Below are 23,379 nucleotides of genomic sequence, written 5' to 3' on the forward strand. Positions count from 1 at the left end.
CATGCAATTCATCATTGGTAAGTCTTGGAAGAGCACAAGTTCTGAGAAAGTCAGGCTCCAACCCAGAAATGGACCCTGATCTTGAATCAGATTATGGCTTGCTCATCCAGTAGCCGGGAGCTGGAAATAGGTTTATTGCAGGTTTGGGGTTGAGGTGGTCAGCTTTCTCCCAGAAGGTTCTTATCTGCATCTTCATTCCACCCTTCTGCTACAAATGAAAGTCCACACCCAGCAGAATCCAAACCATTTTTACTCCCTTGTCTTTTTAATATTATATAATTTTCAAAAGGTGTATGCAGAGAGAGAAAAGAAGAAAGAAGAGAGGCAAGACGAGACAAAATTACCTGCTGAAGTTCTTTTTGGATCCATTTAGGCAGTGCAACTTATGATTGCTATCACAACCACCTTTATTTGTCAGTTTTCCTCAGTGTAATTGTGTAGTTCACCTTAAACACCTTGATTGCACCAAATACTGAATAAGACATGTAGCCTCACATCACTGCAGCGTAAGCTTTACTGTACAGTATGTCTCTCACTGTCTGTGCTTCACTGTCTGTGTGGTGTTTTTGCTGAACAATGTGGCTAGCCGCTGTGCGAGCCAAAATGACTCCTTGCATGAATAGAAAGACCCAAGCCAAGCTACTGCCTCTGTTAGGAGACACCTCACCATTGCTCAGCCTGCTCCCATTACACCAACATGGGAAAAGACACTTTGGAAGAATCAGCTATATTATTTTACTCTTACTTACGGAGTACAACCAGCGAACAAACACCCAGTTTTACTTGCATTTATTGACATGAAGAAGTAATAATCGCTGAAACACAAAGTGATCAGAACAGTTGTGATACTTGAGAGATACTGTGAGAGCCTGACAGGGTTGTATTACTAAATATTTCTAGCGCAGACAAATGGTGGATTTGAATGTAAGTAGGTGACATTACTTTTACCGAAGGTTAAAAGTCAATCATGCATGGGGCATGGCTGCTCTTTACCAGTAATGGGTATTTGTTAGTTCAAGGCTGTCTGCAAAGCCATTAAAGCCCCAACCCTGTGTTTTTAGACCTTGTCATGCCCTCTGGTCTTTGTGCTTGCATCATGGTTCATCTCTGATTGATTGTGACAGGGAACAATAACGGGCACACAGAGAAAGGGAATTCTCTCTGACTACTTGTCAGTCCATATTAGCTCACCCAGATGCCCGCCCACCCCCCCAAAATCTGTGTGACTGCTTACAAGTCAAGAACTGAAGATGACATTCAAATGTGCGGCACCACTTTCTAATAAGCCACTCTTAATAAAGGCTTCATAAGGTGTAACTAATAGCTTTATCAATGGTTAATAAAGTATTTAGTAACGCTTTATAGATCAGCTACAAGCCATTAATTAGAACAACTTTTGGGTTAGAGTTAGTGCGGGACAAGCTGTTTTTCCCTTCATTAATAAAAGTTAATGTATGTTTGATATGTCTACAAAAAACCTCAAAAAGTCTAATGAGTGCCTGACTTTCACATGTTGTAATTCATTGTAATTAAAGTCATTAATAAAGTGTAATGGGTCTAAATTTCTAATAAACCATCAAGTCATTTTCAAATGTTTATAAATTGCTAATAAATTCATTTTGTCCAGATGCTCTGCAGCTACTTTCCAGAGGGTCAGAGGTCAAAGGGTTCATTGAATGGTCTCACAGTTCAGTTAAAAATCTAAAAAGACAAAGAGTGTAAAAATGTCATGCTGGTGGAAGATAAATACCTAGAAGGTGGAACCAAATGTTTAATCCATTTCTCAGATTTACATGTGATTTATACTAACCATTTTATGACAAATAAGAAAATAAAGAGATGTCTGCACATTGATATGTACTGAAAATAAGAGTAATTGCTTTTCGCCTGGGAAAGCTGTTAAGCAACAATCCCAGAGAAAGAGAAGTTGGATTTATTACTTTGGTAGAAAAAAAAGCCTTTTGCATGCGCCGGGAGGAAACAGGTGGGACTGGTGAGATTCCAATTATGTTCATATGGAACCAAAACATTATGGGAAAATAGCATTTTAAATGGCATTTCAATATGGCAGACAAGACCAGTGGGTAAAATCATTATTTCCTAATTTGGAGTTAAATGTATTTGCAGATCCATTGCATTTGATTATTTCATAAATACTAGGAAAATGTAGTTTTGCATTCTTATGATTTAAAAAGGGCTCGTACAGGTTTTGCTTTGTTGTGTTTTTTAATAACAATCATGATCAACAAATCAATGAAACATTATCACTGCCAAAAATGTCACCTAACTGTCATCTAAAGGCTAGATGACTCTGACTGGGCAAATGTCAAAACAGTACAGGGATTCAGAATTGTTCTCCTGACTCGGAGAAAAATGAGGTCTACTGTACATCCAGCCACTGTCATGTTATGACTTTTTTCCCCCTCCCTCTTCATTTTTGTTCCATGAGGGCTTCACACTGTAAAAGAGCACCAAAACAAACAGAGACGGAGCAGAGGGAATGAAAGACTGCAGTGTTTCGGGAGCACAAACACCAGAGTCCTGACTGCACATGCAATTCTTTGTCAGCTGGCTGGAGTGGAGGATGACAGGTGAGTTGATAGGATAGTATGATAAAAAAGGAAGTAAACAACTGTATTCTAAATTACATTACATTTCCTGTTTTGTTATTGCTGGAGAAAAGTGCTCTGATTTAACTTTCTAGAGATAGTCGCCTCATAATACAATAAGTCAAAGACTTTAGTCAAACATATAGTGGGTCACATACAACAGGTCAAACTAATTTGTTTATGGGCAAAAAAAAGTAGCATATTCTGTCTAAACCACAAGGAAATGTAACAGTAGCCGTAGTAGAATAGAAAAACAGAGATACTCGTCACTTTTCTTCCCAGTTAGTGAAACAATCACTATATGACAAGTTGCATAACAGACCAAATCTGCTACTAATGTAAAAGAAATCTCATAAAAACCTGTTGCGTAACACTTGTTCTTTTCCAGTATATTCTTTGATGTCCCAAAAATAATTTGAACCTGTTAGGGATGAAAACTTCCAGTGAATGGCAGTGTGCTCGTGGCTAGTTTCCATCACAGTTCTTTCCTTCCATACAGGTCCCCTCTTCTTCTTCTTCTTCTTCTTCTTCTTCTTCTTCTTCTTCTTCTTCTTCTTCTTCTTCTTCTTCTTCCTCTTCTTCCATCCATTCTAATAGATGCACCGGGAAAAAAAGGCCATTGCTGCTGGCTGGCCAAAAAAAGAAAAGCTTGGCTCAACTTCTTTGTTCATTCACTTTCCATTGCAAATCCAAAAGGCATTCTCTCAGCTCTCCTTTTCCCTGACCACAGCTATGGCTTTGGATACAGCAGCAAGTCTGTCCTTTCTCCTTTTGTGTTTGAAGATAATGCCCACTGTTTGAAAGGAAGGGAACTTAAGGCAAGTTCAAGGAAAAAAAAAATCCAGCCCGAAAGGACTCTTCAAACCATTCAAGAGAGCACGATCTATATTTGTGATTATTAACAATATCGTCCCAAGGTTAGAAACAGGAAAATTGCTCTACCGAAGATGTAGAAGCTAGGGATTTGCAGAGAGCCCAGTATCTGTATTTGTATCTGTATTTGTTGAGGCAGCAAAATTATTTGTTTCTGTACTTGTATTCGGATGAAAGTGGAAATAGGCATAAAAATCCTGTTTTTGTTTTTATTACACTTCCAATTTTAGGATATTAAAGTGTCAAAATAGGTTTTCATTCAACTATTTTGCAAGGTAGGTCTCCACACTGGGTCTCAAACTCAGGTCTCCCAGGCCATGAATGACTGGGCTGACTGCTCAGCTAAAGCTTAGCTCTGCTATACACAGAGACCTGCAGCCATTTAAACAACCATGACATACAGACGGTACAGCGGAGCAGAGGAGAGAGACAGAGACAGTGACATAACCAACCTGCACGCTGTTATCTGACATGGTTTTTTTTCTTCCCTAAAACAAATAATTTCTAAAATATTTATACGAAATAAATATTCGTAAAACTCCCTATTTGTGCTTTTCTGAATACTGTATTCGGATTTGGCTCCACCCTTAGCAGAAACTACAGTATAACTTTGTGGAATATTTTGCTTGAGCTCTGAAGTGCAGAATAAAGCACGTGTCTCTTTCATTGTTTTTTTCTTTTTGTCACAGATATATTTGTACAGGGCTCTCCACAATCTAGCCTTAGGACTGTGTTGTCCATCTTCACAAATCTAGATGGAAATATTTTAAGATCATACCTTGATTGAAAGATGAAGTTTGGTTTTGGTTAGACCTTTTAAGATTAAAATAAGTAATTGTCATCCAGAACTGACTGAGTGGGAGGAAAAAATACAGAACAAGGAAAACAAAACGAGGACCTCAAGTTTTTAAAGAAAATCTGCATCCTTAAAAATGTGTGACCTTCAGAGTGGTGTTCAGATCTTGAGGCCTTGAGGCCACAGGGTCAGTTTAAGTATTTGTCACAGCTAAAAGTCCAAAAGTCAATGAGCATGGGTTTGGTCAGTGCCGAGAAAATCCTGCCATACTACCTCGCCTTTCATGTCTTCTCAGCTACACTTGCAAGACTTGACAATCATGTTGGAGAGCTGCTCCACTTTGGGGGTTCGTCCAGAGTAGTAGAGTATCGTGAGGGGTTCCAGGTCTTGAGGGACACAGCAGGGGGAGGCCGATGCCTCCGGGTTCAGAGTGTTGTACAGGCTCAGCAGCTATTGGAAAGCACACAAGAGATTTAATAAAAGAGTATTTACAGATCGTATTGTAAACTGTATTATATTTAGGGCCTCACTAGAGATGGAATCTTGATAATTTGGTGGCTGGTTTAAATCAGTGTAATAGCAAGACTGACTGACAATTCAATGAATACTAACACACTGTTGAGAATTCATGAAGATGTATTAATAAAACGAAGAATTTCTGGTATGATTAAGGTCTACAAAATGCTGTCTGCCTGTCTGAAAATGGTTTGCTGGACATGGTTGCCTATACCATTTTACAGGGTGGTGTTGGAACTCAAAACATTAAGCTAAAAGAGAAAAAATGTTGACCTTGTTACCATGGTCAAGAATAAAACCTCATACTCAACAATGTTGACAGTTTTTATAGGGACTATTTCTCCAGAAGAAAGTAGTTCCAAAGAAAACTTCTCACAGGAGGTTTGTGGATTATCCAGAGTAACTTGACTTGGACATTATTTCTGTAAAACATTGCTTATTTGTGTTAATATGCTTGATACAAGTGGATTAGAGTGGATCTTGCTATCAATTCTGATCATGTGGTGCATCATAAGTGTGAATGACAGTGTGGACTGTGAAGGGGAGTAAAAAATTACATGTATTGCTACTCTTTTCGAGTTGCTCTTCAATTAGTGGCACATGATGCTCCTGACAGTGTTAGTGTTTTCTCTCTGATTTGGTCTGTTTTAGTCAACTGCGTTATTAATTCAGTCTAATAACCCTTAGGGCCATTTCGGATCTGGTAAAATTAATTCATGCATGCAAAGTTCAGGTAGGGTTTTGATGGGTCAGTCTTAGAGGTGGACATCTCAAAATCTGGGCAAATGAAACAGATTATCTAAATGGCTAGAAGCAAATAAATATGTTTTTGTTCTTTTTTTCCCACTATGGTAGAGTCTCTCACAAACTGTCCTGTTTTGTTTCCCTGTGGGGGTCTTCTTACCGAGCTGTGTGTTGTATCTGAGCTCCTCAGGTAAGGGCAGGGCCCGGAGCAGTAGTTGGCATCGTAACCACTGGGCTCATGGATCCACTTCCAGTCCAAGTCACGCCGGAAATCAATGTGGAGCCGACGAACACAGCAGCTCTCCTCTGTGTTTCTGTAATGAGGATGTGCAACAATAGTGTATTCAGTTAAGTGTAAAATGTATTTTTGTGATGGTGCATTTACATGCATATAAACTGATGACATTCAATAATTTCTTGGTCCCATGCAAGATCTACCAGATACAATATATTGCAGTATATGTTTGGGATGTTATGCATGTGAACACTGACACTAATGAGCTCAAAAAAAGATTACATTTTTTCCCAGTTTTGCATTTCAAGTGAAAACTGAATGACACAAAGACTAAATGTGGAAGTACTACAACCTATCGCTGAAGACAATTTATGTGTCCCTTACGAGAAACAGTAGTTTGTGTCCAGCGCTCTCTTGCGTCGGCGTGTGGACTGAGCATCCAGGCGGTGGGGTGGGATCATCATGAGGATAAGGTGAGGCAGCGGCTGCTCCTTTCGCTTATTTAGGTGACTCAGGTCCAAGCGGCTGTGCTCCTCATCTCCATCCACGCCTTAATTACAGACATGATTGAGGAGCACTTAAACCAACTATTTAGTGGCTTTTTTCTCTTGTAATTTCTGTGTCTGAGCATACAATTTGCCAAATTATTGAGTATGAAACTGTCATCCCTGTAATTCTTTTACACAATGCGGAAATAAAAACACTCAAAAAAAAAGAAAAAAGAAAATAAAGACATCTTAGTCTGACACATGGTTTCTAAAAGCACAAATTTAATATTTTCATTGCAAGTTTATTCTGAGTCCTCTGAGGCAAAAGTTGGAACAGTTCACCTTCAATATAATGACAAACAATCATCAGCACTACTGCTAAATAAACCATCCTCTATCAAACTCCCCAAAGTGAGAAAACCAGAATTAAGGCATATTTGAAAAATAATTAACAAATAAATCCTGTAAATTTTAGGACTAAGGACGTAAGATATGAGCATGCAATGTGATCTGAACTGCATCCAAACTGTTAGGAAGGATTATAAAATGGTAAGAAAGATGAAAAGAAGACATTAACACAAACAGACATTAGATTAAAAGTTCAACTAACCCCTGGCGTAAAAGACTATATGACAAAATGTTGGAACCCACCTTTAAACTTCACCTCCAGCACTTCATTCTCATTGTCAATGATGTCACCATTTGGGTTGAAGGTGTGGCAGGGACAGTGCACACTGATTTCCAAACCCAGATTTGTTCCTAATGGCAAAATATTGTGGAAAAGAGGATTGTCAAAATGCTTTTTTTTCTTCTAAAAAGAAGCACAAGCCAACAGTCTCCCTCTTTAAAACTCAATGTTTGTAGGAAAATGCAAGTCAGGGTTCTGAGTTCAAACATCGAATGATTATTTGGATTAATAATAGCCTTTGGAAACAATTTTGGATTGTTTGTGAAATGAAGTGACCTCAGTCTTACCTCTGTTCATCAGCCATTCCCGCACAGTTTCAGTCACATCGAAGGAGACCCACTCTGGAGTACCTTTGGTCAGCACATTCTTGGCTCCGATGTAGCGTTGTTTCCTAATGTGTTCGTTTGGCCTCACAATCTGCAAAGCAATAATAAACGGTCTCTTAATACTCAAGCGGCTTCAACAAAATAACATGTAATAGAGTGGACACAGGAAAAGGACGTTAGCACGAGAAGCCGTTACTTGTCAAATTCATGGCTCGTTGTTCCTATTATCCAATAAGAACTTTAATCACTTCTAGTGAATCATGCCACAGTATGGGCTAAGATTTTGTGATTACTGGAGCATGAACAGATGATTTAAAGAGAAAGAAAAGAAAATTGTAGCATATATGGGACATTGGGTCCAATAAAGTGACCAAAATATCTCTTTTTCAATGCTTTCTGGTATGTTTTTAATATTTCTTGCATTAGTCTTAATAAGTTTTTTTTAATGTTTTGTAAAGTGTATTGCATTTCATCTTTTTTATGAAATATGCTAAATAAATAAAAATGTATTATTATTATTATCATGTTTTTTTTATTACCCAACATGGATTTGGGCCTGCTATCTAATCATCCTTTTGTACAGGCATATTTGGTTGTTTCTTTTCCAGGTTATTGTTATTTGCATATCGTGTAATGCATTACATAACCTGGGTCCGTAGATAAGTATTTTTAAATTCTTAAAGATCCCCTCCAGACATGTATTAAGACATAAAAATAGACTGCTTGGAACAATAATGTGATTCTGATATTGGTTTTTTTGCAAAAAAAAGTATAAGCACGACATTAAAATCCTTAAAATGACACCTCCTCCTCCTTCTCCCTCATTAAAATTTACAGAATCTGTTAATATGCAAATATATTTTAGTTCAGAAGTTTAACTGCTGGACTTGGGATGTCTTCTTGTTCACTGTGAAGTCCATTTTCAGTGTTTGTGCACTGGAGGCTTCAAGTTTCCACATCACACTTGTGTAAGTTAAATATTGGACAAGGATTGGCTTCCAAACTAGTTGTGATGTCACAAATTGTGCTGGTAAGCCCACCTCTTAAAATTGGATTCAAGAGTGCAGAGAAACTTTCCATTTTCCGCCGATGAATGTGAAAACAACCTTCTTGTGTCAAACATCACATTTTTGAGTGGAAGGGGACTTTAATCATTAATCAATTGATTAATTAATTAATTGTTTAAGGGACCTGCACATTCATGGTACACCCTCCCAGGTGATTTCACTTATTTTGGCTGATTAGACCTCTTGTCGGTACAGTGTGAGCAAGTTCAGACACTGCTTGATTGATTGTCCCTCACTCACTCATTAGTTTTGTGGTTAGGGTGCGACTGTTACACCTTTATCATTCTGACTGGAACATGGAGGCCGGTGACATCACACCTAACCTCAACCTGAGCAGATATCTACACTAATTAGCCAAATTAAAAACACCTGAGGAGTCTGCAGGGCCTTTAGATATGCTGTTTTTTTCTGTTTGAGTGTTTAGTTCGGTCATTTGGGGGCAGAAGAACTATATGCTAACATTTTCGGAGGCATTACTGATAATTTACAAATCCAGCAGGCATGGAGAGATATTAGCATTCAACTGCAGTCATGTTTCTGTCCACTGGATAAAAGTAAGTCCAATATTCACTCTTCTTTTAGCTTGTGTTTTGGTCTCCACCAACTCCTGCGAGAAATATCTGATTCTTTAGCTTGCTAGCTGTGCTAACAGTTAGCTACTTTCTATACCAGCCAGTTAGCTAGTTGCTAATTTTTTCTTTATGTCATTTCTTGTAGGCATAGATTAGTTCATTGTAGCTTGTTTGCTGAAAACAGCTTCCTGCTGTTGATGGTGAGAGCAGTAATATTCAACAATTCAACCAAATTAGTGACCAAAACAACAAGCTAAAAGCTAAAAGAGCTGTGAAGAGCTGCAGAGTTGGATGTTAACTGGGTTTGTCATTGCAAACCACCCCTTTCACATTAACTGTAATCTGCCTATCATTTTATTCTTCCTCTATATAAAAAACAGACTGTGCATGTTTGAGCATGTTCAGTTCATAGCCTTTGTTTAAAAAGAAACTTGGTTGTTATCCTGTGTGTTCTGTGGGAACACCAATGAAAGTAAGTTAGTAAGTCTGGCTCCCGACTTCATCCCCAATGCACATTTAAATTGTTTCCCATAAATTTGGTTAAAAATCTGAACAAATATGAAATCTGACTTGAGTATGACCCTCCTCCACACTGCCCTGTATTCGTCTCTGTGTTTGAAACTGGCAGTATAAATGTTTTGCTTTGGTAGAATGAGAGCACCTGCCCCCGCTGCTCGCCTGCGGGGCCACCAGATTAAATTCTTCTGCAAAAAATAGCTACCAAACAACCCTCCATGGATTTTGGTTTAGTTGTGTGTTTGGCCCAGATGTTAGTGTTGATTATATTATATTATACTTAATTGTTAGATTTCTCTGGAAATCTTCTTGAATCACAATGTGAAACAGTCAGTGATAAACATTATAAATGGTTTAACCACATTTCATGGATACACTTAAAACTTGAGTTAATGTTGGCAGTTGCCTATTATTCTGTTTGGTAATGTCCTTTTGGGTTTGCCATGACATCACTGCTGACTACAGGATTGGTATATTGTGGTATTTTTAATCATTTTTATTTCAATAATCATCTTTGTATTGGATCCTTAATGCCAAGGACATTGCAACAGAATAATACAGACCTTTGGACACATAGTAATGTGTATGTTTCGTAATTTCATCACTCAGCAGAGCCCCTTTTTAAAAGCTCAATGAACTTTGCATACTGTATATCAAGACATCTGCATAACCAAAATGGGGACCACATTAGATCTGGATCTGAAACCCTGTCCGGGTTCTGCAAACATTCATCAGGCCTGTTGAACTTCTTGGCTTTTGGTCTGGCTGTAACCCACGACTGCAACCACAATCTGGTTGTCATTGGCTCTCTTTATCAATTAGGGCCTGAAATCATGTAAAAGGGAACAAGTAACCAAGAGATGATGTTGATAGACTAGAATTGCAATCTATAAAGATTTTGGAGCTCCTTGTTGGCTCAAAAGTGAGCTCTGCCTTTGATCTTGGTAGAAGGACAAGGAAACGGTACCTTTACGCACCTGGTAGAGTTCAATCCGCTGTTCATTCCTCTTGGCAATTGAGTTTGGGACCCTCAGAGCTCGAAACTCTGCTCTGAAGAGGTTGGTTGAGTTTCTTTCCATGGCGGAGACATTGAAGCGGAAAACCTTAGAGGTGATACCTTTTGGGCAGTTGGGCAGATCGTCTGGAACAGAGAGGATAAAATAAAAGTTTAGCAACAGAACAGGCTTAGGAAATCTTATCAGGATCTGATGGAATACCATCAGTGTTATCTCCAGACACAAACCTCAACTGCTACATCACCTCTGGACAACTTAATCACTGATAGTCGCTTAATCTCCTTCATGTGCGTGTAAGAGTAAGATTATGTAGCAACAGCCAATAATGTTCATTATTACTTCTCCGATAACACATCAAAGCTATTTTGAGGATCTTTTCACAATTTTCACCTGTGGTAAGAAGCCATACACAAATAATAACTTAATAATAGTAACAAAGAACAAGGTGTTGCTGTGAATGAACAATATGTTATGAGTTAAAAAAAAAAACACTCAGTTTCAGCCTGTTTCCACCTATAACACAATTTTGAAAAATGCTTTTCATGCTTAAACTTTTATCCACTTGATGCCAGAGTAATGTCAGTCATCCTCTAAAGAGGTACAGTACTCTGTTAACTGATATCATGAACTGGGTTGGCAGCAAACATAATAATTTTAAACTCTAGATGGCAATGCAATGAGTTTTTTTTTTTTTTCCTTTTTTGGCATATCATATTGCCTCAGATGTGTTGAAATATAGCCATACAGTTATGTGAAAATAATGGCATGGATTTAAAATCATTTTTTTATATACAAGAAGACTTACAAACCCATTTACACCTAAAATATGAACTTGGGTTTATTTACTCTTTAGTGGCTGGCACAACGTTTATCTACTCAGTGAATGATTAGTGTCGTTTCCTGCCTTATCAGAATTCCTGTGTTTCTCCAACACATTTTGTCTATATTTGGTGGAAATGAAAATGTTGTAATTGAAAAAGTATTATTATTATTATTGAGGTTAGTATGACTTCACCTCCCTGGTATCTGCATATCAAAAACCCTGCTATCCCCGGTCCCACTGACAACTTTTTGGACCCAAAACCCCTCTGACCATGATGACTTCTCCACAACCTCAGTCATTGACATATGCCAGATTCTGTATGCGCACCACGCTATAAAAGGAAATCTTTCCGATGTTTGCCGCCCAGCCTCTCAATGCAGTAATTTGCCAGTCTTCCAGCAGCTTTCTGCTTCATTTACACCTGTCACGGATTTGTGTTGGTTCACAGAGCCACCTCAGATCCACCAAAGGTCAACAGTTTACCTTGAAAAGAGTCAAAAAGTGAGTGTGTGTTTGCCCACATTAACCAAAGGAAAGAGAGTGATGTCACTGGCTCCAGGTCAAAAATGTATTCCACAAAGCCATCTTTCTGGTCCTGTTATGCTGTAGCACAAGGACCAACACCCTAAGGTGGCTGTGTCTTCATTAACACTGAACTCACTCTCAATCTACTGTTTCTGACTGATCTTAAAGTAATAGCTTGACATTTCACAAAATACACTTATCCTGTTGCTGAGAGTTAGATGAGAGGACAGACAGCAGCCTGTTAGCTTGGCTTAGCACAAGGGGGAAACGGCCTGTATGGCTCTGTCTTAAGGTATCAAAATCTGCCCACTAGCACCTGGCAAGGACAGATGCATTTAAGTGTTTGTTGCTCTTGGCAAACAAGCCTCAGGCTAAATGTACATACATCTTTAATCAAAGGAAGAAAGTAGTTCCTATAGTAGAATCATCATCTCTAATGTCAAGTAGGGAGACTGTTTATTAGGATGCATCTTTAGAAGTAATTTTTTGGGCCTAAAGTGACAAGTGACACATCTTATGAAGAATAATATAAAGGAGCTTTGGATCAGTGACTATTTATTTATTTCAGACGCCACTTAATCGATTTTGAAAACATGAGGAAATTATATATGAAGTGCATTGTTTGTGGGGGACGACGTGTTAGTTTCTTAGTTTAGTTTCTGTTTTGTTGAAACAGCACTAGACAAAATTTGTATGTGTACACCTGTTAATAGAGGTGAGGCTCTCATCCATGCTGATATATGTAAAACTAATACATGCTTTGAATTTTGATTGAAAAAATTACAAAACGTTTAGACCCTTAACTAAATGCAAACATTATAATGACGATACAGAATATCTATAAACTTAAATCATTTCTGTAAAGTATCCATAATATACTCTGATAATCTTTTAAGGCAGATTATGTCTCTTTGTTGTCATTTAACTGAAGAAATTAGTAGTTGTCTGTGCCAGAGTGGAATGAGAGTTCAGCACCACAAATCTGAAAATTGTTAATCGTCTGCCGTCTCCAGCATATGAAAATCACATTAACCAGTCTCAGTGAGCAGGATAAGTATATGCACGTGGATATACAGGCTATTGACAGAATGCATATTTCCAAGAATGAGATCATCCTGGACACATTAAAAAAACTACCATGCCAATACCACAGTTTTAGGAAAGTAAAAAATGGAGAATGAGATGAGCTTGTCAACATTTTAAAGGACCAGTGTGTAGGATTTAGTGGCATCTAGTGGTGAGATTACAGATTGCAACCAACTGAATAGTCCTCCCCCTCAACCTCCCCTTCCAAGCATGTAGGAGAACCTACGGTGGCCGCGAAACTCACGAAAAATGCGAAAGGCCCTCTCTAAAGCCAGTATTTGGTTTGTCAGTTCTGGGCCACTGTAGAAATATGGCGGCCTCCATGAAAGAGGACCGACTCCCTATGTAGATATAAAGGGCTCATTCTAAGGTAATGACAACAACGATTCCTAATTTCATGGGATTATACAATAATTAAAACATACTTATGAATATTATATTCCATTTCTGCCAAGTCAGTTCTGCTAGATGCCGCTAAATTCTACACACTGGATCTTTAAGTATCTAAGCACTGCAGATGTTGACCACACAAATAGTACTTGTGCCAGTTCAGCTCATATATTGTGTTATATTGTGTTTTTGCCATTTCCCTGTCTTTCAGCTGATCACACCAAAAAAGGACACGAAATTACAGGAGGGGAAACAAAGTTCTCCCCCCAACTGCTAGAAAAAATTACACGTATGTAAATCAGTCTTTCATCTTTGTACCTAAAGCCATCTGTGGCTCTGAAGCCAGCAATGAAACAACCGCACCAACTCTAGCCACCTACTGCCTGTTTTTTTTTTTTTTTTTTTGTCAAAAGCATTTTGTGAGATTCAAAACAGAACACTGTAGAGAGAGAATAGGTCTTTTTGTGAAACACCTGTTGATTTCAAAGGGACTGTGATGCAATGATCTTGGCTTAGCTCTAGACCATGAGGCCCTCTCCGGCTCGTACACACGCACAGTATTTATCCTATTCTACTTTCTCAGTAGTCCAGACTCAGTTGGACCACATGCTGTATGAATCTCCCTCAAGCACTGACACATGTACCTTTCGACACAGGTTTTCCAGTTCCAGTTAGTTTCAAGTCTATAGAGGAAATAGCTGTGCCAAGAGGCGGTTTAAAAAAATCACTAGAAAGAAATAGTGAGCCTGACAGAGCTTTACTGACTATTCAAAGAAAATAAAGCTCATTATAAACTAAGCAGTGAATGTTGCCTAATGTTACCTAGTGGTAATAAAATGAGGGCACAGTGGAATCGTTCAGGTTTACAGAGTTGGATGCTGCCTCAGCTTCACACTCAGTTTAGCAAAGTTAAACCTGAGCTCTGTAGTAAGTGATGTCATGCTCATGGGCCACCTGTGTGTTTAATTCACTGGCCAAGACAGGCAGTGGGGTCACTTTAAGCTCCATCTCATTAGGGAGGAGGGTGGTAGTGATGTGTCTGCATATGTGAGGACTTCATGTGACCCCAAAGAATCCAGGAGAGAGAGGGGGATCCTTCTGTCCAGGCATACGGGGAGGTCCTTCCATCATCTAACTTTTTCTGTCCACCTCTGTTAACTTTTCCTACTCCTTCTCCTAAAGGCATCCCCCCTCCGCCTGGGCAGATGTCCCTCTCATTTGGGCCTGACTGGAAAGGAAATGGGAACATCTGGGGAGAGGGACAGGATCCATGGAGGAAAAAAACAAGAGGAGGAAGAGTGGAGTCAGGAGTAGGAGGAGAGTGACTTTCCTGGAACACTGCTGGAGGGTTAAAACAGGTTGGTGAGCACTCCAGTAACAAAGCACATCCTCCCAAGTGCACAGCAAGTTCAACTTTCACTTTTACAAACAACACAAACAAACCTTTTTTTAAGTAGAGACTGTGTGACTCACAAATATTTTTAACACAGATGCTAAAGTTTTTTTTTTTTTTTTTTTGAGTTGCTGGACTATGTTTATCAGTAACAATGAGTCACTCCTCATTTGGTGCGTAATTACGCAGCACACCAACGTGTGGATTGCTGGCATTAAAACGGGAAAGTGATTGAGGCTCATTTGCCAGAAGAATGATAATACTTACTGCTTTCTGTCGGTCCGTAGACCATGTTGAATTTGTATATCTCTTTGGCGTAGTACTCTGTCTCTGTGTTGTCCTGACCGCAACTCTGCTGCCGATCCCTCCCAAGCTCCTCCAGTAGCTCCTTGGTGCTGTTATACAATGCTTGGATTTGATAAGGGATTTTACTCGGTCCGAGGGAGTGTGGGGGACTTGTCAGTCGGAGTTTGCTCAGAATTTGACCTCGTATCGCCTCAACCCTCTTCCTTTTCACGTGGTCAATATCCACGGTGGCACAAGTTGACAGGGATGAGCTCAAAGTTGCGCAATTGAGGAGGAGGACAAACAGTAAAGCCTTACCCAAATGCATCTTTCTCTGTGCATTTGGTTCGCTCAGGAGTTGATTGTGCAGATTCACAGGCGAGGACTGCCAAGGTCAGTGTCAATAAGCCTTCAAATCAAACGGATAAACACTGCTGTTGTTTCTTTTAACTCCCTTGGGGACTAATTATAAAAAAACTCCTCGCCTAATTCGTTTTCTCGTAGCAGTCCCTTTAGTTATCAGCAGAAATCCAAGTTTGTGTTCGCCCATTAGACAATACTCAATTTAAAGTCCAGCGCGACAGAAACTCTCCCGCATATATGACATTTATCCGGCACAAATATCTCTGTAGAAACAGACTTTTCTTTTGCATTCTTGTGCTCAATCCAGCAATGTTTAAGTCGCTCCACAACTTGGCGTATCTCTCCCCTTTTCTGTCTCATTAAAATCTAGTGCCTCTGTATTGTCTCTAAGGAGGCAGACCGCAGGCTGTCAGTTAACGAGGTATGTGCGACTTTGAGCGGTCGGTACGGCCTCTCGTGTGTTTTATACCGCTAGTTTCTGACGTTTGATGGAGGAGGGACCGCAGGCACCCGGGAGAGACCAAATCATAACAGGCTTCAGAGCTATGCACCACTCATGCACCAGACATCCAATGTGACACAGTAATCATGTAAAATAACCTACTGTTTTATTATTTGATCATCTGAGCAAGTTTTAGATTGAATGTTCTCATCGGATTCTTTCTTGAAAGTAGTGTGAAGGTCTGGTCTTGTGGTATTTTTCGGGGTTTAAAAAGTGTTTTAACAGCATCTTCAGTTGTGATCTTGCAGAGGTGTAAGAGTTAATGTTTGTAAGGTACTGTAGGTATGGCTGGGTCGTGCGCCCTCTAGTGGAATGTTGTGGTAATCGCAGTTGCCTTACAGGGTTAAAAGGATCCCTTTCCCCCTATTAAATTCTTCTTATAGTCTTATTGCACGATTTCCTTTAAACTATATTATGCTGTAAAGATGTTTATTGACTCTGAAACACAGACTTTTCCTTTTGATTGCCCTCTTAAAGGCAGATTCAAAAAGGCCATTGTGGATCTACAAAACAGTTAAATCTAAGTATAGGATCTGTGTTTGAAATATTTAGTCTGAGTGACCCAACTCAAGTTCATAAATCATGTATTATACTGTTTCACTTTAATCTTAAATAGTGTCATAAACTTGCTTTGAAGAAAAGAGAATTTAAAAAAATGAGGATTTGTTTTGATATGCAATCTAAACCATTGAAAATGACAATAAATCTGTTTATAGATTTTAGGCGTAGACATTCCAGAGAGATAATTTCTGATGATTCACAGTTCAGTCCTTTGTCCGGTCTTCTGCTGGAGCCATGCTAGAAAGACCCACACAATATGGGACAAATTGTTGTCAGATGCTGCTCTCAAATTACAGAAAGACTTCACATTCTGGCAACATGATTGCATTACTGTTCAAAAGCACCAAAGTTTCTCCTCTGTCGAGGCAGAGTTTCCCATGCCCTCTGCAAACCACCAGTCACACAAAAATCATTTTTCTGGAGTGATGTCTGCCGGTTTATTTGCAGGTCCTCAAACTATTTTATCTTTTTGATGTTTTCCCCTCTACAGTCTGTTTTATCTCTATTCATAGAACATATCCACATTCCTCAGACCTATTTTAGGTCAAAGCTCACTCAACCACTGCAGGCCCCCATACCCAAACATGGGGTCTGGTATTTCACCATGTTGCTTTTGCCCACCAGTTTGCATAGCAAGAATAATTTCCTAGAATGTCCAAACTTGGTAAATATTTGGCTTTGAATCATATATTCAGGTAACTGTGTGAAATATATACATTATCTTTGTTTCTTTTGCTAGTTTGCTGTAGTTGGAGCTGAATATAAAGTTTATATTTACATATTTTGTAAAAAAGTAATTTATGATACTTTCAATGTGGACAAAAATTAATGTTTCATACATGTTTATGTGTCAGTCTCATACTGTCACCTGCTTGATATGATTCAGAGATTCAAAGATCTGTGAACCATGCAAGATATAGAATAATTTTGACTTCTATTGGGTATTTCAGGAATTTTAAGTTTCTTTTCACTGTTTCATTTCAAAATGCACAAATATCAGAATCAGTAGTTCAAGTGAACACCAGTTGTTAAAAAGCTCCATTGTGCTGTTTAAGCAGGCGAACAGTTCAACCCTGTCTCCTAGAAATTACATTCATATACAACTAAATTGCATTCCCAATTACACTGATTTGGCAAGTGTAATTGCTGCCTGGATTATGTTCACAGGTAACTTCCTCTTGAATGAATATACATACGTTTTATATAGGGGGTTTTGGAAGAGTCTGGCAAGTGACAAGAAAAGTGTATTTCTTCTATTTTTTCCCTCTTACAGAGTGTTTGACATTTTTTGTTGTTTTGTGAATTTTGTTCTTGAAGATGATCTCTTTCCAGTAGACCATTTTCCAGTTTGTGTGGCACACATCAGTGAATATACCTTTACTGAATGTGACTTATTTAAGTTTCCTTTTCAAAGTTTACAGTTCCCTTGTAAACTAAATTTTGGGTTGTTTTGATGGCATTTATGAGGTTCCTTGTTACCTGTGTTGCGGCTGTTTCTGTCTACACCATCGGCAATTACTGTAATGTTGGCAGTTCTCCATTAAGCCAGCAGGTGATGCTGCGTAACAAACAATGTCTGCTTTCTGTGCCTGTACACAGACGCAAGAGCAGAGAAACTCAACATCGTAAACATTTCCAGAGGATTGTGTCATATAAGAATTTATATTTAATCCTTAAAAAAGTGACCTATATTCAAGAGTCCACACCCTCTACTACAGTATTTGTAAGTGAGTAAAAACTGTCAATACATAAAAAAATATATATGTGTATGGATATATACATATACATATATATGTGTGTGTGTGTGTGTGTGTGTACTGTATATAATTATTTTGTGATTTCCTTGAAATAATGAGTCACTTAATTTTTATTTTATTATTGATATAATAATCTGCTGACATGCTGTAAATTAGAAAACCAGTATCAGAAATCAACATCAACACCACAACACCACTGCAGTACTCATCCTTGAATTCTTCCTCTCTGGTCCTCTCAGAAATGTAAAGAAATGTGCAGAATTAGAAATGAGCAACTACCAGCTGTACTTCTGGGCTGAGTATCTATCTGAGTGTCCTATCACGTTTGTGGACAGGAATTCTGTAATGGGTTTCGGGTTTTTGTCTTCATCAGGAAGCCATACTGACACCATCACGGGGACTCTGTTTGGTACATAAAAATTATGTCATCCCACACGCACATGCACACTCACACACACATATTGTAGTACTGTCTGATCCCAGACATCACCGTCAAAGTTCACTTTTACTCCAAGCGTCCTCCAGTGATTACCTCACTGCTGGGTCAGGTTTTAGTGAGTCATTCTCCGGCAATCTCTCCGTCTCGCGCAACACACGGAAAAGGAATGTGCTACAGACTGGAGGATGAAAACAAAAACATATGCTGGTAGCCTTTATGGAGGAATATGTCCTCTTTTTCCTGTAATGTAGGTTAGATTCCTGCTGACTGTACTGGTCTGAATAGTTACTATAGTGTTTAACTTCTTCTAGTGGCCTGGTGATTGGCAACTGTTTTGTTTACAAAATATAAAACAGCTTTGCGGTTCGTAAGATTTTATCATGGCTCTGTAGAGAAGACAGACTTTATCATCTAATCACGTACAAACACACACACATGCACACAGTCAGTCTACTTAAGACTGGCTAGACAGAGTCAGACAAACCCCAAATACTAAGCAGCGTCCTGCCAGATTTCCCCTACTACAGCGGACTGACAAGCCAGCACAGTAAAGTCAGCTTTGTCTGGGGGTAACAAGCCTATGAGTCATACTTGGGGAGTCAGTTGGGTAGGAATGCTAACAGGAGACCCCTAAAACCCACACCAGCGGAGACAATGATGTGTATATGTCATAGCCATACAACTCAAATGACTCATTTGATTTGTCCACCATCTGTGTTAGTCATCCGTTTTCTTTATACATGTACATAGGAAAGGAACACCACTCCGGCTAGACGATGACTTAAGGTGAGATCACGTGTTGTCAGCAAAAGCTTGTCTGTGAGTTTGTTATTGTAGTGTCTGAGTTTTATGTCTTTATCTTCCAGTTAAAAAGTACAGTCCCTGATATGATAACATGACAGTCATGTGCAGAGTTAGTGGCTCTTTTCTGTGTTAGCTCGCAGCTCCAAAATAACTGCTATGATTTTTCAGACTCAGATTCAGACTACTTTATTGTCCATTAAATTTACATAAAATGGAAATTCGTCTTTGGCACTGGCATATAAGACAATACACATCATACACAACAATACACAATAATTATACAATAGAGGTAGAAACATTTGGTGTCTTTGTTGCGGCCTAAGATCTTTAGACTTGATTTAGACTGGCTATCCCACACCACTCCGCTTCTCTACACCGGCTCCCTGTTGTAGTTTGCTCTCAGGTAAAGATTTTTCCAAGCCATGGTCAAACTCTACATTCTGGTGTGACCGTTGGCAGCCCCGTCAGTGCATTAACCCTTTTGTCACTCATCTCAAGGCTCTTCTCTGTTCTGGCCCCACAATGGTGGAACGAGCTTCCCGTTGAAGTCAGAATAGCTGAGTCACTGAACATCTTCGGATGCACGACATTCTGGCGCCTCCTAATCTCTCAGAATAACCAACCAAAAAAACAAAAACAAACAAACAAACAAAAAACCATTAAGTAGCTGCACACTCTTAGTTGTTGGAAGGAATACACTTAAATTTTATAATGACATCTGGCTCCTGTTTCTGTTGATGTTAAATGCACTTATTTGGTCATTTTATAGTATAGTTTTTATAGTAGCTTAAAGAAATTAATGTAAATATACGTAAATTACATAGATTTTACATGAAATTGTCTAGTTTGTTTTAAGGGTTATCATGTTTGGCAGATCAATTTAAAAAAAAATTTCCCACAAGGGGGCAGAAGATTTAAAAATATCTTTAGCTGCTTTACTATCTATACTAGCTGGTTGCTAACTCTGTCTGCTATTTGGTGCTAGCCTGGGCAAGTACCATATAGTGGGTTAATCAGACCTTGTTTGATGAAAACAGGGTTGATAAGAGGAACGAGACTGAATAACAGTAAATGTGTTCACTGTAAAACTAAACCAAGGAGCTAAAAGAGGCTAAAAAGCTACAGGATAATTCTCATCACTACAATCGACCCCTTTCATATTATAAATAGTCATTTGATGAAATGTTGGCATGAAAATATTGATTATGGATATTTAAAGAAAAGGGCTGTAAAAAAAACCACTTGGCCCAAATATTTATTATTTGGGTGTTTCTATCTCTCCAAATAAATCACCTTTGCTTTTGTTCTTCCTGGCTTTTTTGGCTGCCATGGTCCTGGCCGTGGTCTTTGGCAGGCTTCTGTGATGGCTTGCTCCCATAAGACGGCATATTGTGGCGGTCTGATGTCACAGAGGTGAAGACTGTTCACTTTACATCTGGGTCTAAAGGGTTGGGGATCTGCTGAGTTAAGGCCTTTTGGAAAGCAGAGGACAAGGTGTCATTGCTGCTGGCCCCTGCATGAATATGAAATAGCGATGTCCACGATGTTGATTCAGACTCCAGACAAATACTGTCAAAGCTAAGGCTAAACACACTTAGCATTTTTTGATTAGCACTCTGTGTGAGTAAGACGGTCAAAAGTTGCTGTGCTCAGTAATGTTTGTTGTGATTACTAATGGCAGGTTTTGTGCGAATGATTGATGGCAAGAGGCTGTCAGCAATTTCAGCTATGATTCAGCTCAGTTTAATCATGTTACCAAACCATGAGGGATTCTGTTTCAGTGAATTAACTTTCTTCATCTTCATTGTTTTTATGCTGTCTGGGCTAAAATATACGACTTTCAGTTCACTACTACCTCTAGTTGTCACCTGTAGGAGGGCCAGAGAATAAGGAAGAAAAACAAGTCAAAACAAAAGAAAACAAGAAAAAAGTCTTTCAGTTCTTTTCTAAATCATCCCTGCTCTTTGTATGGAATTTCAAGGAAAACCACATCAGGCCTTTTTTCCACTTCCTTCCAACTTTAACCCTCCACACCCCCACCTCTGTATTCCCGTAAGTGCTGCAAGCAGGATAATGAGGAAATTGTTTTTTGGAATCGTGGCAGCATTGGCACGCGTGGCAGAGGAAGTGTCAAAATAACAGAGAAAACAAAAAGGAGCTTTATTGGAAGGTGTCCAACTAGAAACAGACATTGGACAGTAGATATGGAAGGCCAGAGGTTAACGTCTGGTTTCTGGTTTGGACAAGAACAATGATGGCGTTCAAATACTCTTTCTAAGACACAGACGTAATGTAGGTTTGTGCTCACATATACATTAGTAGTAGTACACACAGATACAATGGTAATGTGCATGTATGCATTCACACACACATACACACACTTACAGCACTCGCCAGGTTAGTGCTGGCCTCCTCATGCAGAGTCTAGACAGGAAGCTGGTCCATGCCAGATTAGGGATTTTCTCCCTCACACCCTCACACCATGATCACACACACACACACATACACACACGCACACACGCGCACACACACGCACACACACATACGGTTACACTGCTGACAGTCATCTTCTTTCAATATGTCTGTGTGTATTGTGTGCTTGGATGTGTTTCAGACAGAAAAAGAGAAAGAAAGGGAGGTAAAAACAGAGACTTAGTGACAGCCCTGTGTGTACATAGATTTGTGCGCCTGTGTGTTTATTCGCTTGTCTGTCTTTGTTTGAACAACCCTCACACAAAATAAAGAGCAACTCAGCCACGACGAAACACAGATTCTGTGTCAAAAGCTTTTTTTTTTTTCTGACTGTATTACTCATTTTTCCTCAACTTTCCTCTCATTGAAATGATGAGTCTGAGGCACAGTGTGAAAAGTTCAACTCGTCCTTCCCAGGTACAGGGGCGCACCGCATCCTGTAGTGCTTAGCTAAATTAAACCGAGCCCCTACTGTTCTCATCTGCTCACCTGTAGCCCCTGCCAGGCCCGGCCATGACCTTTGAACCCACACAGATGGGTCTGCATAATAAGACACGGGCACACACGGCTAAGCGCTATCTTGGACATGTTTGATGGGTAGCTATATAGGACTAGGAAAGTCTGAATACTGTATGTCTCTGGATGCTAATGTGTTGACCTTACTGAGCAGGTGAGGGCGTGTGTGTATGTGTGTGTGCTTCTATATTTCTCTTTGTGGGTTTGACTGAGCTTTTAAGTGTAAATACAAATAACAATAGAGGTGTGTTCTTACTGTACGCAATCTTTGTCTCTCTGTGCATTGTTGGCCTGAAGCCAGTGGCCCCTTTGCCCTGTGTATGGCAGGATGGGCTGTACTTTTCACTCTAACTGTATGAATATGCATGGCCTCCTGGCTCGTTAGACATGACAGTATAGACATGGATTATAAAGCGCTTTCTTAAAAAGTTTGCATACAGCTGAAATTGCTAGTCTTGAAATGTAAGGTGGTTTTAAAAACTAAAAAAAAAAATATTTAATTTTCCATTGTCAAAACAGAAAAACTATTTTTTCTTTAAGGAATAGTTCAGTTTAGGGTGAATTTTATTGTTTTTCCTAGACACCTTTTTTATGACCCTGTGTTCAGTTTGCAGGTGTGTTGAACTACAGTCTGTTTGATCCCATAGACATCTATGAATTGAGCAAATTCATAGATGATGATTCTGATGATGATGATGAACAAAAAACAGGATGAAAAAAAAAGTAAAATCTCCCCAAAACTGAACCCCTTCAGTCTGTCAAATTCGGAAGATCCCTGCTGTGAAAAATAAATAATATATATTATTTGTTTTATCTGCCTGTATTCCACCTGAAACATGAAATATTTGATGCTGACACAAAGCAACCCGAGTACTTTTTCATTGGATAAGGTTTAAAGTGCTGTTTTTAGATAGCAGTCATCTCCACCTAAGTCCTTCTGTTCGACACCACTTGAATATATGAGCATATTTACACCTTGTCTTAGAGAATATATGACATATGTGCACTGGCCACTGC

General features: G+C 39.1%; 2 protein-coding genes across 3 annotated transcripts in view; one reads left to right on the forward strand and one right to left on the reverse strand.

The window, feature by feature from the left end:
• Positions 1-2,207: 2,207 nt before the first annotated feature.
• On the reverse strand, positions 2,208-15,863 carry LOC122999734 (transforming growth factor beta-3 proprotein-like). Its single transcript, XM_044376916.1, has 7 exons — positions 14,931-15,863; positions 10,408-10,571; positions 7,237-7,366; positions 6,913-7,020; positions 6,158-6,323; positions 5,699-5,852; positions 2,208-4,728 (listed from the first exon to the last, which is right to left on the reverse strand). Exons 1-7 carry the CDS (start codon positions 15,274-15,276, stop codon positions 4,570-4,572), a joined length of 1,227 nt encoding a protein of 408 aa, XP_044232851.1. The 5' UTR covers positions 15,277-15,863; the 3' UTR covers positions 2,208-4,569.
• Positions 8,462-23,379, forward strand: part of esrrgb (estrogen-related receptor gamma b) — a 98,897-nt gene continuing 83,979 nt past the window's right edge. Inside the window, exons 1-2 of one of the 2 annotated variants that reach the window (XM_044376913.1) lie at positions 8,462-8,896; positions 14,453-14,628. The gene's annotated coding sequence lies outside the window, so the exon portion shown is untranslated. Of the gene's footprint in view, positions 8,897-13,311; positions 13,560-14,452; positions 14,629-23,379 lie in introns of those variants that run through there. The other variant, XM_044376914.1, reaches the window with a different exon arrangement.

The sequence above is a fragment of the Thunnus albacares genome, chromosome 16 (assembly GCF_914725855.1).
Source record: "Thunnus albacares chromosome 16, fThuAlb1.1, whole genome shotgun sequence".
Taxonomy (NCBI): domain Eukaryota; kingdom Metazoa; phylum Chordata; class Actinopteri; order Scombriformes; family Scombridae; genus Thunnus; species Thunnus albacares.

What these genes read in the sequence shown, in the direction of transcription:
- LOC122999734 (XM_044376916.1), bottom strand. Translation starts at nt 15,276, where the DNA reads ATGCATTTGGGTAAGGCTTTACTGTTTGTCCTCCTCCTCAATTGCGCA. An exon ending in GCTGGAGGTGAAGTTTAAAG is followed by an intron (nt 6,324 to 6,912) that starts GTGGGTTCCAAC and finishes TCTGTAATTAAG; the next exon opens with GCGTGGATGGAGATGAGGAG. An exon ending in GACACAAACTACTGTTTCTC is followed by an intron (nt 5,853 to 6,157) that starts GTAAGGGACACA and finishes TCCTCATTACAG; the next exon opens with AAACACAGAGGAGAGCTGCT.